General features: G+C 54.5%; 1 protein-coding gene across 1 annotated transcript; it reads right to left on the bottom strand.

Moving 5' to 3' along the window:
* Positions 1 to 4,605: 4,605 nt before the first annotated feature.
* LOC134434367 (high affinity immunoglobulin gamma Fc receptor I-like) lies at positions 4,606 to 7,555 on the bottom strand. Its single transcript, XM_063183033.1, has 7 exons — positions 7,516 to 7,555; positions 6,943 to 6,963; positions 6,624 to 6,854; positions 6,097 to 6,363; positions 5,908 to 6,007; positions 4,761 to 4,840; positions 4,606 to 4,679 (listed from the first exon to the last, which is right to left on the bottom strand). The coding sequence occupies exons 1-7, from the start codon at positions 7,544 to 7,546 to the stop codon at positions 4,606 to 4,608; spliced, it is 804 nt and encodes a 267-aa protein (XP_063039103.1). The 5' UTR covers positions 7,547 to 7,555.
* Positions 7,556 to 16,270: the final 8,715 nt, after the last annotated feature.

Raw genomic sequence — 16,270 nt, 5'->3', positions numbered from 1 at the left:
TTCAGGTACCTTCCATTGAAGTTTTCTTTTTCTAAACAGAATTGTTGCTTCCAAATTTTCAAGCAAATCCCTGATTTGGGTGAATTTGGTAAATAAAGAAACCGATGTATTCCCATTTTCTTCTTGATTTTACATCAAAGTGGTTTCAGGAAGAATGCATTTTCTGGCTGGCCAGTGGCTCCTAGTGCTTGAAGATAGTTTTCACTTTTGGGTATCAGTGCTTGATTCAAGAGTGAAAATGTGTCTCCACAATTAGTTAAAAATTCAACTTCTTTATTATTATTTAGCTGTATTTTAACCGGTAACCTGCTAGGGTAAGAATTGCCAGTCTTGGTCACTTCTTATCATCTAGAGTGGCTGCAAGAGTTTTGTGTACTTTGTCTGCTAACTCTGGGCACTGGCCTTATTTCCAGTGTCCTGATTTCTTACAAGATGCACATTGATTTGGCCCCAGCTTGGTCTGTGGCTGCTTTGAACCTCCTCTGCCTCTGCTCTTTATGTCCCTGCCTCTGCTTCATCCACGCCCATGTCCGGCCTCTCCCTGGTGCTGATCCAGAGCTGCCACCATGGCTGCAGGGAGCTCTTCTTTATTTTCTCTCTCTTGATTATCATACACTTTCTATGCTTTTCTCATTCATGCCTTTAAGTCTCTCTTGACAGGCTCTTTCAGCTTCTCAAGTTTCTGCCTGACATCTGGGCTAGATTGCCCTGACATCAGGGAAACCCACTGCTGCTTTCCCATATCCGAGCAGGGATCCAGGGCTGTGCCTTTACGTGCAGCTGCTCACAGCCTGTCCACAAAGTCAGGGGTGACTCGTGCTGTCCCTGTGTAACGTTATCTCTTACTGACCAAGTTATTGCTTTTGGAATGGCATTTTTTAATTCCAATGTGACTATGTCCTGGTATCTGATTAACATTGCACAGCTGCCTGCATTGTTCGCGTCCCACAAAGGGCTTGCAGTAGGACCCAGCCGGTCCATTGTACCTTGCAAGGCTCCACTAGCAATTTGTCCGTGCACACGTGCTCTGGCCACCTTGATCACCAACTCTTTTGCTGGTTTGGTTAGCTCTGTCATTATGAAATCATTATCACCTCAGCCTGGCTCTTGACTCTTGACTATGAACTCCAATCTTTTTGCTGCTTTGCTAGCATTTTCTCTATCCATTTTAACTTTTTGCCAGCAACTTGAGGTCACTAGTAGAAAAGCAGATGTTCATCCACATGGCTTCTCCTGGGGGACTCAAGACTTTCTTTAAGGTGGTAACTAAAGGCCAAGCTTTCTTGGTTTTATTCCTTGTGTTGGTTGTCACTGGGGGTCCCTGAAATTGTCCCCTCACCTGGATTATTCATCTCATCCTCACTGCCATTTGGCTTTCATTCAGGGGCCGGAGTGGTTGCCTGAGGTGGAGTGTACCCGTGCTGGCCTGGACTAACTCGGCTCTAAGTCTTGGACACCTAGAACACAATCTTCCTGGTGAATTTGAGCCAATTTCAAACATCTCAGCCTTATGCTGAGTGCTAAACGACATGTCTTTCTTTTCTGCCTCTTATCTCTTTCCAAAGTTAGGACTAAAGGTCCTATGGGGCCAAATCAAAGCCACATTCTTTCTGACACTTGGGTTTATTCTTCAGGGTAAAAGCCATGTCTGCATATATCACTGGATCTCATTTTTCTCCTCGTCTTAAAAATAACATCAACTGTAACAATGGATCATAATGTTCCATTAAGTGGTCACTTTTCACCACTTTCTAATTGATACTAAGCCTACCATTGGGTAAGAGTATTTCATCAGGTTACCTTATATGAAAAATTACCTTCTGGGATTCCTCCCAAATCTTTCTCATCTGCTAAATTACATTCTAGTGGACTCTTTCTAATACCATCTTTACTTCTTGTGCTATTCATTCTTCATGCTGTCTAAATTTCCAAACTTATCAGGATCTATTCGTACTTCTCTTTTCCTTCTCTTTATCCCCTGTAGACTACACTTAACCCACATGGGCTGTCTCTGAGTCACCTAGCACCAATATTCTTTTTTATAGTCCTAACAAGCAGTGAAAACAAAAGGATTCCACATGTTATAAATAGGTATGATTCGTGCTGATAAAATTGAAACAATAATCAATATAGATATAGTAATTAATATTTGTAAATAATAAAGTAGTTAGAGTTTAATGCTAGAAAGGAAAGCAATGGGAGGGGTTCCACTCCCCTCTCCCTGCTGATGTTCAAGGACAGGAGGATAAAGCAAATGATAACAGTTACTAAAAATTAACAAAAAGAAGGGAAAATCTGGTTGGGTCCCAGGAAAATGGCATCTATAGGAGATTTATTGCTTTGATGCTTAAATGCAGTAATATGTTAGTTTTGGCTTTCATTGTACTGGCTTGGTGCTCATGTGTAACCCAAAGGTGAATTAAAGTGCATAGAGGAACAGAAGAGGCCTTCATCAGTGACGACCTCCAACGACTTGTGTGACCACCAAAACAAGTGGTGGTGCATGCACGGTAAAGGTGGTGATGAGGACGGAGGTAGAGGTGTGATGAATCGAAAATGGGAGGGGACGACATTGACATTTGGCATAGAAGGGGGGAATCTTCACTTGGCAAGCTCGTACGTGAGGTGGCAAGGGTCCAAGAGTCCTGCACTCCGTACCCCGTGGTTATCTTTTTCTTATGCACTATTATTGGAACTGAATTATCCCTTATTTTTAATCCAATTATATTGTTAATATTTCAAGTGTATCCAATTTTATATATTTTCTAAACTTTTCAATTCAAATTGCTGCTACCTCTAATATTGTTTGGTTTTTTGATGATGGGATAATTGGGCAAAAATAACAATATGGAAAAACACACCTGGGAGCCTCCCTCATGGCTGCTTACACACAGCTCATCTTTGAGACGGGTGCTTCAGCTTTTATACCTCTGGGGGTTGCATCAGCCAACCCTGGCCCCTCCCAAAGTCTGTCAGTCAACTCTCCTTTGCCGTTTATTGGTGGAGATTGCTTTCCTGCAACTTGATTGGTGGGTCAGGTGGTGCCATGCTGTGCCCTCCAGTAGCAATGAGCTTTTTTATTCTCAACTGCCCTGTAGGAGGGGCACATGTACGCCTTCCTTTTACCTGTCCTAAATAAACCAGGCTGTCTGGTGGCGACAATACAGAGGATGGGGAAAGGGGACTGTGAGGAGAACAGAGGGCATCTAAACAATAAACTACAATAACATACCTATACATCAATAAAACTTCTCTTAATATTCACACAACATTCGTTCCTTAATTGTTAGAGCAAATCATCTCATTATTCATCTATAACAATTTTTATTTTTATTTTTACATTTTCCTATTAAAGGACTGTTATTCCTACTCCCATATCTTTACCTGAGAGCCCCTTAATTCCAAAATTTTAATAATTCAGAGGGAAGGGGTTTATATTTTCCATTTCCAGAGAAGATCCTTCCTTCCTTTACAGACACCTGTCTTTCAAACCAAGACAGAGTCCCAAAAATCCTGCAAATCCCACAAAGATCTGCACAACAACCTGACTGGGACCCTCCTTCCTGAGCCAAACAGGGCAGACCTGAACAAACAAAAAACCATTTCTCCTGGTTTAATGAAAAGGTGTGTTTTGGGTCCCATAAGAGGAACAGAGATGCTGTGCCCCCTGGTACTGGGGGAGGGAATGAGGAGCTCCTGGGGGTACTGGGAGCACTGGAACAGGGAACTCTGGGTGGCCCCACATGGGACCCCACACTCCTGGCCACCCCTCCATGGCACGGTGGGCACCCACGGGAGCTGGGGGGCGGACAGCCAGTGGGAGGTGCCCTCAGACAGGAACCTCCAGTGCCCCCTGTGCCCCCAGTGTCACAGCATGTTCTCGTAGATGTCACTGGAGTCCTGCTGTTGCCTGTGGGGTCCTGGCAGCTCTGCATTGGTCACCTGGCAGGATGGGGCACAGGGGGGCACTGCAAGAGACACCGGGTGGGGGAACTTGGATGGGAGGTGACACCCCTAGGGTGACATGTCCCTGTCCCCACACCTGTACTCACCCCCTGCCTTCTTGTTTCGCACAACCTGGCTGTACAGCAGCTCCCCTGCCTTTGGAGGGACCGAGGGCCCTGGGGGGCCCTGCAAGGATAAGGGGGTGTCTGTGGGGGTGTGGGGGGTCACAAGGAACATAAAATGGGGGTTCAGGCCTGGACCCACCCCAATCACCTTTCCTGTTGTTCCCTGAGGGCTGCAAAGGAAAGAGAGGAGGGTTGACTGTGGAGCCCTCAGGGCCTCTGAACACCCTTGAGACCTCTGACTGCCCCCGGGAGCCTCGTGCATCCCTGAAGCTCATAATGAGCCTTGAATCACCCACTGAATCCACTGAGACCCCAAACTCCTCCAAACCCCTGACAGAACCCCCAATGTCCCTGCACGACCCTGCAGGACCTCCCCAAATCCCCCAGGATCCCCAGCTGAGATCTCTGGGGATTCAGCTTCACCCAAGTCAGGAGCTGTTGGTGCTACCCTCTGACCCTCAAACTCTGTGAGGGGTTCACCCCAATCCCTGGGACCCCCATTTCCCCTCCATTGTCACCCACCCAGGCAGTGCCACTAGTGCCAGCCCCTGATGACAGCCAGGAGCAGAAGTAGGAACAGGAGGGACCCGCAGACCCCTGCGGCCACTGCTGGGGACAGAGAGAGACACATCAGGGTCACCCAGAACCCCGGGGTTTCTGCACCCCCCATGTGACCCTGTGTAACCCTACCTGTGCCCTGTTCCTGTGTTGTCACCTCCAGGGCCAGCTCAGGGCAGAGTGCCTGGTGCCCGTCCTGATCCAGCCACACACTGGTGGGTGCCCAAATGTCCCACATCGACAGCCCTGAGCTCCAGGAGGGGACCTTGGGCCACCTCCTGCCCATTGTGCAGCCAGGTGAAGGTGACAGGGGCTGAGCCCACCTGCACCGAGCAGCGCAGGGTCATGGGGTCACCTGCACACACCCGGTGTGACAGGGGACTGAGGGCATTGGCCACGGGCACTGTGGGGAGACAGACAGGGCTGGCACCTGGTGAGGTGGATGGGGGTGCCATGGGTGGGGTCACCCTCAGTCTGAAGGTCCCGCTCACAAAGGACAGTGACATTCAGGGGGACACTCTCAGCCATGCTGTCCCCGCACTGGTACTGGCCGCTGCCCTTGTCCCCAGTGTGGTGCAGCTGCAGGCAGGGCCAGTGCCAAGCGGTGCCTCTGAGCCCTCCCAGGCACCAGGAAATGGACAGGTGACCTGTCCCTGTGGCCACCGTGCAGCTCAGCACAAGGCTGTGCTGACAGGGACACCCCCGAGGGCAGAACCCCTGTGGGAGGCGGTGACACCAGGGGACATTGAGGGACTTGGGGGAAGGTCAGGGAGGGGCAGGGAGAGACCAGTGAGGGAGAGGAGAGGAGGTGCAGAGCTGGGGCGGGGGAGGCTTGGATAGGTACCCCAAGGAAGGATGGGGGGTTTAATGAGGGGACACATGGAGCGGGAGATGGGAGGACCCCAGTGCGGGTATGGAGACCCAGAGAGGGTATTGTGGGACTTGGAGACTGCGGGGAAACAGCAGAGAGGGGTGGGGTTGACTCAGAGATGGGTGAATGGACCCAGTGAGGGATGGGGGGAACGGGGCAGTAATGGAGGTACCCAGGCAGGGGACCCAAGGAGGCCGTGGGGGCTCCCCGTGCCCATCTCTGCATTCACTGGGCACCGTGACACGGAGGAGGGCATTGCTCTTCTGCACGACCCCCCCCCTCGGAGCGCACCTGGCAGCTGTAATTCCCTGAGTGGGAGACCCCCACGGCGGGCACCAGCAGCTGCAGGGACCCCTGCCGGCCCCCCACCACCTGCCCGTCCCGGTAGAACACGTGCAGGAGGGGGGCTCGGGGCCCCAGGGGCTGGGGGTGCTGAGGCAGCTGAGAGTCAGGGGGGACCCCATGGTGGGCTCGGAGGGACCCTCCAGCACCGGCACTGAGAAGAGCTCTGGAAAGGAGAGGAGAGGGAGATTTGTGAGCCCAAGTCACTAGGGAGGGGCTGTGGCGGGGTTGCAGTGGCAGCTGTGGGATGCTCACCATGCACTGTCAGTGTCACTGATTCCGACTCCTCCCATCCCCATGATACCCTGGATTTCACCATGCTCCCACAGCTGTAGCAGCCACTGTGTTGCAGCTGCAGAGGGGACAGGGACAGCTCGGTCCCATTGCAGAGCTCCTGAAGTTTCTTCTCCGCGCGGTAAAAGGACACTGAGCTGACCGGGTTGTCTCGCCAGCGCCGGCAGTGCAGTGTCACCGTGTCATCCTCCAGCAGTGCCCGCACTGGCACCTGCAGCACCAATGGGGCTGTGGGACACAGGGGTCCTGTTACACCGAGGAGACCTGGCCGGTCCCAGTGCCATCACAACCCCCATATTGGCTCACATGCAGCACACCAGGGATCCCCAAATCCACAAACAGGGTCTGCCAGCACTGGGATGCTCTGGGATGTCCCCAGAGCAGGGGACAGGCTCTGGTCACACAGGAGGTGACCCATGGAGCAGAGCCCACCCAGAGCCCTGGGGTCACTGCTGGTGCCAGGATGGGGACACCCAAAACTCCCTCACCATCTAAGACTCTCACAGGAGGGCTGAGCCCCCTGCTGGGTCTCTCACACGTGTAGGTGCCATTCTTGGTGACAGTGAGGCTGTTGTGTCCCTCCTGCCTCCAGCACTGCATGTCCTTGTAGCAGGTGGTGACACCAGTGTTCCCCAAGCCCTGGCAGGTCAATGTCACCCGGTCCCACAGCACTGCCGACCTCCAGGGGGGCTCCACCAGGAGCTGGGTGGTCTCAGCACCTGTGGGTGACAGGGGACACCAGCCTGCCAGGTCCAGCATGGGGCTGGGGACAGCAGGGTGGGGCCATGGCATCCCCCAAGGACTCACCAGCAAGGCCAAGGGTCTGGGCTGGAATGGAGAAAGGACAGTGCTCAGTGAGTGTGGCACTGTGGGGACAGTGGAGCACGCGGGAATGGTTCATAGGCGCTGTCCCTGAACTGTCCTCCTGGGGAAATTGGTGTGGCACCAATTGATGTCTCGATGGGGACACTGTGCTAGCACAGGTCTCCCCCACCAGCCCCATGGCCTCTGTCTCCATGGCCCATCCACATTGTGCTTGTCTTCTTCTCCCTGTCCCTGCATCCCTGCATCCCTGCATCCCTGCATCCCTGCATCCCTGCATCCCTGTGTCCCTGCATCCCTGCATCCCTGTGTCCCTGTCCCCACAGCTGCCCCAGCCCCAGGATGTCTGTCCCCACATTCCTATCCGTCCAGCCCTATTCACCCTCTCCTGTCCCCACGGCCACCCCATGACCCCGGTCACTTCAAGCTCTGGCTTTTCTGGCATTGGGAACCTCAGGGAACCCTACAGCCCCCCTCTGCCCCCTCCCCACCACTCTCTGCCTCACCAGCGCCCATCCCCAGGGTACATCCAGCCCGGCCCGTGCCCAGGGCACTCACCCCACAGGAGCAGCGCCACCTTCCCGGCCATCCCGGTGTCCCCAGCCATGTGCACTGGCTGTCACTCGCTGATGTGGCCACCGCTCCCCTGGCTGGCGGCTCTTCAGATGAAGGGGAAGGAAGCAAGGTCACGTCTCATCCCCATGTGTAGGTGGCACCTAGGGGGGGCAGGGTGGCCACAAGCTGGGGACAGGCTGTGGGCAGGTTGGAGGCATGCTGGGGACAAGGCTGTCTCTGGGTTGGTGGGACATGGGCTTCCCAGGAGCAGGGGGGCGCTCAGGGGGTTTGGGGAGCCAGGGATGGGTGTCCAGGGGAGAGGGGAGTCCTGGGAATGGGGGTCCCTGGGAATGGAGTCCATGGGGAAATGGGGTCCTGAGGAGGGGGAGTCACAGGGGATGGGGGTGCCATGGGAATGGGGGTCCCCAGGGCTGGGGGGACTCAGGGATGGGAGTCCCAGAGGAAGGCGGGCTCCAGGGATTTGGTGTCATGGATTTGGTTTGCTTATTTGAGATATTTTGGTTAATGTAATAATTAGTGTGGTGGGTTTAGTGTTGGTTAATTATTAGTGCATTTATCAGAATGTATTTATTTCTTTTTTGTTTTGAGATGAGACTAGGAGAAAGGTAAAGTACATTTAAAACTTTAAAATGGTATATAAGAAAAATTTTTAATTGTAATATATTTATTAGTAATAAATCCCTCATCAAGGGATTTTTGTGCCAGGGATGGGTGCAGGGGGAATGAAGGGACCTGGGAGAATCAAGGTCCTGGGGAATGGGGATTTCAGGGGATGGAATGAATGGGAGAGGGTTCCTTGGGAATGGGGTCCTGGGCCATGGAGTTCCTGGGCAATGGCAGCCCTGGGATGGTGGTCTCAGGAAAGGGGAGACAGAAGGAATGGGGGTCCCATGGTCAGTTTCTCAGGGGAATGAGTTTACCAGGGATGGACAGTGACAGGATGTGCATGTGGGTCACAGCTCCTTCCCTGGCTGCCTCAGATTCTGGGAAGACCCAGGGGCTAGCGCTGCCTGCTGGGTTGTCCATGATTTGGGGGCAACAAGAGGGGATTCAGAGGTGCTCTGGGTCTGTGCCACCACAACCTCCAGGGGCATTTTCTGTTCTTTATTTCCATTTCCTTCCTTTTATCCCTCAAATTCACAACCTCCCAGTTCATGCAGTGATGATCCTGGGGAGCTCCTGAGCAGAGAATGTGTTGGGGGAAGCCCAGGGTGGGGGAAGCAGGGGTGAGGGGTCTGCAGGGAGGGCTGGGGAGGCTGTGGGGGATGGAGGAGTCAGCTTTCCCCCTGCCTACACTTTCACTTTCTCTCTCCTGCAGCAGATGGAACAGGCCGTTTGTGCTGAGTGTCACATGGGAGGAGGGGTCTGCCCTGGGGGGGGGGGGGGCAAATCCAGGGGGGTCCTGTCCTGGGGGATCCTGTCCCAGGGCGCACACATGCTGGACAAGGGGCTCCTGTCCTGGAGCATGGCAGCTCTTGGTGTTTCCAGACTTCTCCATTCTTGCTCGTCCCCTGCAGGATCTGAGCCAGCAAGAGCAGCTGGGGAATGGAGCCCTGGGCAGGAAGGAGCTCCCAAACTCCTGCTCCTTGAAGCCAGTGGCCATCCAAGGTGGGGCCCAGCCATGGCCCAGCCCCACTGCACAGGGATGGCCATTGCCCAGCTCTGCTCTGCCCAGCCCCAGGGGGCAGCCAGCACCTGTGGGTCCCCCCTGCCCCCTTGGCTTTGATTCTGGCAGCTTTACAGCTGCTGCCGAGGTGAGAATTCTGTGGGGGAAAAAGGCGCCTGGCTGTGGTTTGCTCAGCCCTGCAAGAAGCACAAACCCCAAAGGGAGCCCAAGCAGTGGCTGTGTGAGGGCCTTTGGTGGTTTTCAGAGCAGAGTTGGCTGGAAACACCCCTGCAGAGGCAGTTGAGAGGGAGCCAGTCCAGATATGCAGCAATTTATCACTTTGTCCCTTTGCCCAAGTATTGTAAATACATATTATATTACTGGAATTTTGCAAATATTAAAATGGAATTTATATATGTAATGTTAAAGTAACTTTGTTACAAAGATATAGGTTTTATTTCTGTTGTTCATTAAGCTTTGTGAAATAGCTGAATAAGTATGCTTGTGTTAAAATTCCTACTTGGATGGGATAACATCTGATGAAGACAGGATGAAGACATCTGCTACAGATCTGCCAACTATCAGCACTCACCACCTGAAGACAGTATGGACCAAGGCCCAGAAATGAAGATGATGATAAGAAAGGACTAAAAGCACATCCAAGGAATAATTCTCTAAAAAGGCAGATCCAAGGATGAGCCATGCTAAACAATTCATGGAATATAAATTAGTTTGGGGAAAAAGTTTTCTATGCATAAGGGTATATGAATACGCAACAGGCTTAACGAAGGGAAAAGGTATCTAAGAAGTAAACCGGAAGAGAACATTGTGCTCTTGGCTGAGTGCCAGGATGCACCCACCCATAACAACGTTTGCTCTATGGTCCTTGTCTCCTATTGTGCTTTATTAAACTTTTAAAATTTTCACAGGAGGGAGAACATGGTTTTCACATGCTACAAAGATTAGAATTCTGTGGGGGAAAAAAGGCCTGCCTGTGGTTTGCTCAGCTCTGCAAGAAGCAAAAAACCCAAAGGGAGCCCAAGCAGTGTCGCTGAGAAGGCCTTTCATAGTTTTCAGAGCAGGGCTGACTGAAAACTCCTCATACAAGGGCAGCTGTGGGGGAACCAGTCCAGAAATGCAGCAATAGATCACTTTGTTCTTCTAGGCAAGGGACTGAGAGAGACCAAAAAATCCTGCAAAGACAACAACAATCTGCTCAACACGCAGACCCGGACCCTCCTCCTCCTTCCTGTCTCAAACCTGCAGCCCTCTAGAACATCCTGGAAAGTATTTTTGGGTTGGCTCAGTCTTTAGACAAGAGAGAAAAGGATGGAAATGTCAAGCAGGGGCTCTACTCCGCGGCTGTGCGGGGGCTGTGGGCAGGGAACCTGTCTTCATTTCAGGCGTCCCCAAAACTGCTCCTTCACTGCCCTTATCACCCACACAGGGCACTGGGAATAGACAGGGCTCTGCCCAGCCCCTGGCCTGCTTCACTTCCCAGACCTGTGAGGGCCTTACTCTGGCAATGCTCGGTCCCGACACATCGCGACAGTGGCTTCGGGCATGCTGCCACAGTCAGTTTGGACACCCCGTGACCGTCCCGGCACTCACAGCGCGATGGCAGCTGGGCCCCTTCCCGGTGCTCCGGGACCACCATTGCGGTCCCTCCTTTCCGCAGACCCCACCACAGGGTCTCTACTCCCCCCTGTCCCGGGGTCTCCCCTCCGCCGTTTTGCTCTCTCCATGCTCGAGGCTCCCCAGTGGGGTCCCAGTCCCTCCATCCCGGCCCCTCCCACCCGCTGCCCCCCGGCCCCTCTGGCCGTGCCCCCCGACAGCCCCGGGGCCGGCACCAGCAGAGGCTGCCAAGCCCCTGCAGGATGAGACGTTCCTGGGACCGCGCCGGCTGAGCGGGGCCCGGCTTCCTCATGCCGTCCTTGCCCACAGCACTCGGGCTCCAGCAGCCCCAGGCTGCTCTTTCGGGATGTGCCAACCACTCCCAGAGTGCTGCCCTTTGTTGGAAACGAGCCCAGGAGCACCCGAATCACCCCGGGACATCCTGTGAGGCTGTGCCCGAGCCCTGAGGGGTTTGGGAGCCCAATGGGTGTCACTGCTCTGTCCCAAAATCGGGGGGCAGCAGGAATGGCAAGTGGTTCCCCAACATGGGCTCCCATGGGCCTCACCTGAGCACCCTGCGGAATTCCCGGCACTCCGGCTCCATCTGCATGGCCAGGTGCTGTTCCCATGGGCCACCTGCTCCAGCCGCTCCTGCCTTAGCCACTGCTCCAGCTCAGCCTTCCTGGCCGACCAGTGGGAAGCAGCGGCCACATGGCACAGGTACAGAATCATCCCCACCACCAGCAAAAACCTTCCTGGCAGCCTAAAAAGCTCCTTGTGGGCAGTGCTGGCAGCATCTGACCCCCAAATTGTATCCAGTGCTGCCTTGTCTAGCGCAAAATCCCCAGGAGAGACAGCGGAGCCCTGTGTTTGTGAACAGGGATGCTTTAGGAGCACTGCTGAACTTTAGGAGCCTGGCTTAATTACAATGCCTCCTTAAGGGTCTGCAGCTCCCAGAGCAAAACAGGGGCATTGGCCCAATCAGCTCCAGTTTTGCCCCATTTTGCCGTCTCAAGGCATTGCTCCCATCCCAGGATGTCCCTGTGCTCCAGCTACTGCTGCAGAGCCCTTGGGGCTGTGGCTTTGCTCTCTTCTTCTTCCACCTCGTCCCCCTGTGGCTTCTGTGTTGGGACCAGGAGTGGCCAGGAAGAGCAGGAACTCCAAACATGCTCTGCAGTCGCCTGAGCTCGTAAACATCCCAGAGGAATTCAACATTCCAATAGCTGCTGTGCCCAAGCTGAAAGAGGAAAAGGGAGTGAAAGGCTGAGGGTTTCCAGGAATTGTGGTGTAAAGCCACCAGTGCTGCTGCTGTGGACCTGAGACCTGCCTGGGGTCAGGTTCTGCCTTCCTTCCATTTGGGATCATGGAGAGTGCTCACGGGTGTTGTGCAGGGTGTGTGCCAGGCCCCGGGACACTGCTACACTGCCAGTGGGCACTGGGATCCAACCTGCTGCCTTGGCAGCTTCTGCCGGCCGCCCATGGTGGTGCCGGGACCGATTGGTGCCCGTGAGTTTGCAAAAGGAGCGATTTCCCCTCCTCCCTCCCGTCCTTGGCCGCCATGGCCCCTGAGAGGATGGAGCTGGACCAGGGCGCCCCCTGCTGGCCGGGAGTGCTCCCTGCAGCGCCCCCTGCTTGCTGCAGTTCTAACTGCATCAAAGATGAACAAAGTGCACTGAGAAGAAGGAAATATTCTGTTTTTTTATTGTTTATTCTGTTCTTTTTTTTATAAATTTCCTCATAAAGAATGTTTATTTCTTTTTCCTACACTTTTGCATGGATGCACTATCATTTTTTAAATAAAAATGCTTTTAGAGATTTGTCTTCTTATTGTAGCAAAGTTTCCACTTTCCTTGGCAGATATTTCTTCCTCTACCAAGATGCTTAAAAAGTCCTGGGTTTCAGCATGGATAGGACAGACACTCCCAGAGGACACATGCTCAGGGACTTGGCTACTTCACGCTCTGCCTTTTAAGTCAGTTGGGTCACCAAAGGCCCTCTCCTCAGCTGGCATTTCTGGTCACCCAGACACTCAGGAGCTGGCTTTGGCAGAGTGTCACACTGTCCCCAGTGTACAAGGGCTGGCAGAATGATGGACAGACGGGGCCCTGTCTCAGCAAAAGCAAGGCCTGACCCACCCCTGCCACTCACAGCTGTTTCAAAATGTCTCCAGACATCAAAATTTTCCTGTTGCTGACTCCCCCACCCTATGCCATGGCCTGATCCTGACTGCCCTGGAAAAGGGGAAGCTCTGGAACCCCCACAGGGCCTTTGTGACATCATTGTGTGGGCAACAGGGCAGAGGAGGGGTTCGGGACAGGGGACACAAGAATCCAGAGCCTCTTGAAGACTGCTTTGGCCATCAGAACAAGGAATGTCCAGGGCCCTGTCCTCAACAAACAAACCCTGGAAACTCTCCCCAGCAGGTTTCCTCCACCTTCCTAGGATTCCTCCTTCCTACCCTTGGGACTCTGAACCTTGTTGCTGTTGCTTTTGGTTTTATTCTCTCTGGTTGCTGTTTCAGGAAATTGTTCTTCTCTCAGCCCTTTGGGATCTTTGTGCCTCCATAGGGAAAGAGAGGGGCAGTTTTTAGTGGCAACACACACACGAGTGTGTGCCCATGGGTGGGGATCCCCAGTGCCCCCCAGTTCCCCCCAGTGTCACAGCACATTCCCGTAGATGTCACCGGGTTCCCATGGTTGCCTGTGGGATCCCCACAGCTCCACGTAGGTCTCCTGGGGATCCTGGGGGACTGTGACATTGGGCGGCCCTGCAAAAACCACCAGTTATAGGGACCAAGGTGGGGATTGACACATGTGAGTGATGTGTCACTGTCCCCCTCATCACTGTACTCACGCCGTGCCTGTTTGCTGCTCACAACGTGAGTGTATCGAACCTTCCCCTCCTCTGGGGGGGCCGTTGGATCTGGAGGAGCCCTGTGGGGATAAAGACAATGTGTGGAAGGGGTTGGAGTGTTGTGAGGTGGGGTAATAGGGGACGCATGGCTGGAGAGCCCCACTGACCTTTCTTGTTGCTTCCTGGCAGCTGCAAATAAAAGAGGGGAGGGGTGACTGTGGGGTCCCCGGGCCCTGACCCCTCTCAAGAAACCTGTACCACCCTGAGACCCTCCTTTTCTCTCAAGATCCCCAAGCATCCCTGAAGCCCCTTAGAATTCATGAACCTCTCCAGTTCCCCCAGGCCGACTTAGCCTCAAGAACCCAAAGCCCAACAGGAACAGAGACCCTCCAAAAGCCCCCAGAGCCCCTGAAAGAAACCCCAGCATCCCTGCAGGACACTCCAGCACCTCCCCAAACCCTGCAGGACCCCTGGGCAATGTCACACTTCTGGGGCTGTGGGTGCTGCCCTATTGCTCCCCAGCTCTGGGGGACTCTACACCTCCCTGGGACCCCTGTCCCCCCATTGTCACCCACCCACACAGTGCCGCCAGTACCAAGCCACAGTGACACCCCTGAGCAGAAGCAGGAACAGAAGTGCCCCACTGACCCCTGCAGCCACTGCAAGAAACAGAGGGAGACACATCAGGATCACCCATCACCCCAGGGGTCCTGCACTCCCTGGTGACCCTCTGTGGCCCCACCTGTGTCCCTGTGTCCCCATGTTGTCACCTGTTAGTTTCTGTTTCTCCCGGCTGATTTATGACCAGAGATAGCTCAGGGACGCCACTTGTCGGTTTCTCGGCTGTTTAGGTGGCCTGGAAAGGCCCAGGGTGGCCTTGGACAGCCCGGTGCTTCAAAGGATGAGAGGAGACTTCTGATCTTTTCTCGGTCTCCGTGTTTATTAATTGTTTATCTAAAAGATTTTCTTTCAGCCCGACAGAGGTCTGCACAGCAAGCCAGCCATGAGCACACTGCGAGCCCCCGGGGCGGTCACTTATCTTTATACCCGAAGTTATGTATACAATATTTATAATTTTTCCCCAATACCTTCTACCCTTATAACCAGTGCATTTCTAGTAATGACCAATCCAAAAGTGCCACCATCACCACACAAGATGGAGGCCAAGAAGAAGAACAGGACACGCCCCAATTCCTCCATCTTACTTCTTTAGACCCCCCTGTACAGAAATCCTAAACCCTGTGTTTTACACTCTAATTAACTTAGCCCTTCACCATTCACCCAGTGAATTCCCCCCATCCTCATACAGGTGTTGTCTCCTCTGTAGGATACAAGTCCTGCCACCAGACACTTCTGGCAACGTTCCAGGACTCCCGAGCCCCCCAGGGGTGGTCTCGGCCACTCTGCACCTCCATCCTGAGGTCCCACAGTCACCATCAGTGCCAGCTCAGGGCTGAGTGCCCAGAACACACGGTGCCCGTCCTGTCCCAGCTGGTTGGTGGCCACACACTGGTAGGTTCCTGACTGTCCCACATCGATGGCCCTGAGCTCCAGGAGGGGACCCCGGGCCACCTCCTGCCCGTTGTGCAGCCAGGTGAAGGTGACAGGGGCTGAGTCCCCCTGCACCGAGCAGTGCAGGGTCACGTTGTCACCTGCACGCACCTGGTGTGCCAGGGGACCTGGGATGATGGTGGCATTGGCCACGGGCACTGCAGGGACACAGACAGGGCTGAGGCCAAAGGGAGGGGCTGGCAGCCGATGTGGGGGGATAGGGACGGGAGGGGATGAGAGGGATGGGGGATAGTGGGGACAGGGTTACTCCATGGATGTGTGGAGACAAGGGGAGTGGTGGAAGGACCCAAGGAAAGTGTCTGGGGGACATGGAGGTGCCAAGGCATGGGACCCTGAGGAGCCTGTGGGGACTCCCCGTGCCCATCCCTGCACTCACTTCGCACCATGACGGGGAGCTGGGCTCTGCTCTTCTGCACCACCCCACCCTTGAAACGCACCTGGCAGCTGTAATTCCCTGAGTGGGAGACCCCCACGGCGAGCACCAGCAGCTGCAGGGACCCCTGAAGGCCCCCCACCACCTGCCTGTCCCTGTAGAACACGTGCAGGAGGGGGGCTCGGTGCTGCAGGGGGCTGGGGCTGCTGAGGCAGCTGAGAGTCAGGGGGAGCTGAAGGATGGCTCAGGGGGACCCTCCAGCACCTGCACTGGGAGGAGCTCAGGGCAGGAGATTGGAGGCAGTGGGGACAGTGACCCCAAGTCCTTGGGGAGGGGCTGTGGAGGTGTTGGGATGGAAGCTGTGGGGTTCTCACCATGCACTGTCACTGTCACCGGCGCGGACACCACCCACTCCCTGTCTTTCAGCCAGCCCCTGCAGTGGTAGCGCCCACTGTGGTGCAGCTGGAGAGGGAACAGGGTCAGCTCTGTCCCATTTCGGAGCTCCACTAGCTACTTCTCCTCATGGTAGAAGGAGACCCAGGTGACGAGGTTGTTCTGCCAGTCCCAGCAGCGCAGTGTCACCGTGTCCCCCTCCAGCAGTGGCTGTGCCAGCACCTGCAGCACCAGCCAGTCTGGGGAACAAGTGGGTCCTGTCACATCAGGAGGCCTTGGAGGGTCCTGAAGGCACCACCCAATAGGGACCCCCCATTGGGTCACAG

Source organism: Melospiza melodia, unplaced genomic scaffold, assembly GCF_035770615.1.
Source record: "Melospiza melodia melodia isolate bMelMel2 unplaced genomic scaffold, bMelMel2.pri scaffold_35, whole genome shotgun sequence".
NCBI classification, from domain to species: domain Eukaryota; kingdom Metazoa; phylum Chordata; class Aves; order Passeriformes; family Passerellidae; genus Melospiza; species Melospiza melodia.
This window is presented reverse-complemented; position numbering and strand designations above follow the sequence as displayed.

Excerpts from the sequence above, each read along its gene's own strand:
- LOC134434367 (XM_063183033.1), bottom strand. The coding sequence starts at position 7,546 with ATGGCCGGGAAGGTGGCGCTGCTCCTGTGGG. Across the intron at positions 6,855-6,942 it reads CCAGACCCTTGGCCTTGCTG|GTGCTGAGACCACCCAGCTC; the intron begins GTGAGTCCTTGG and ends TGTCACCCACAG. Across the intron at positions 4,680-4,760 it reads AACACAGGAACAGGGCACAG|CAGTGGCCGCAGGGGTCTGC; the intron begins GTAGGGTTACAC and ends CTCTGTCCCCAG.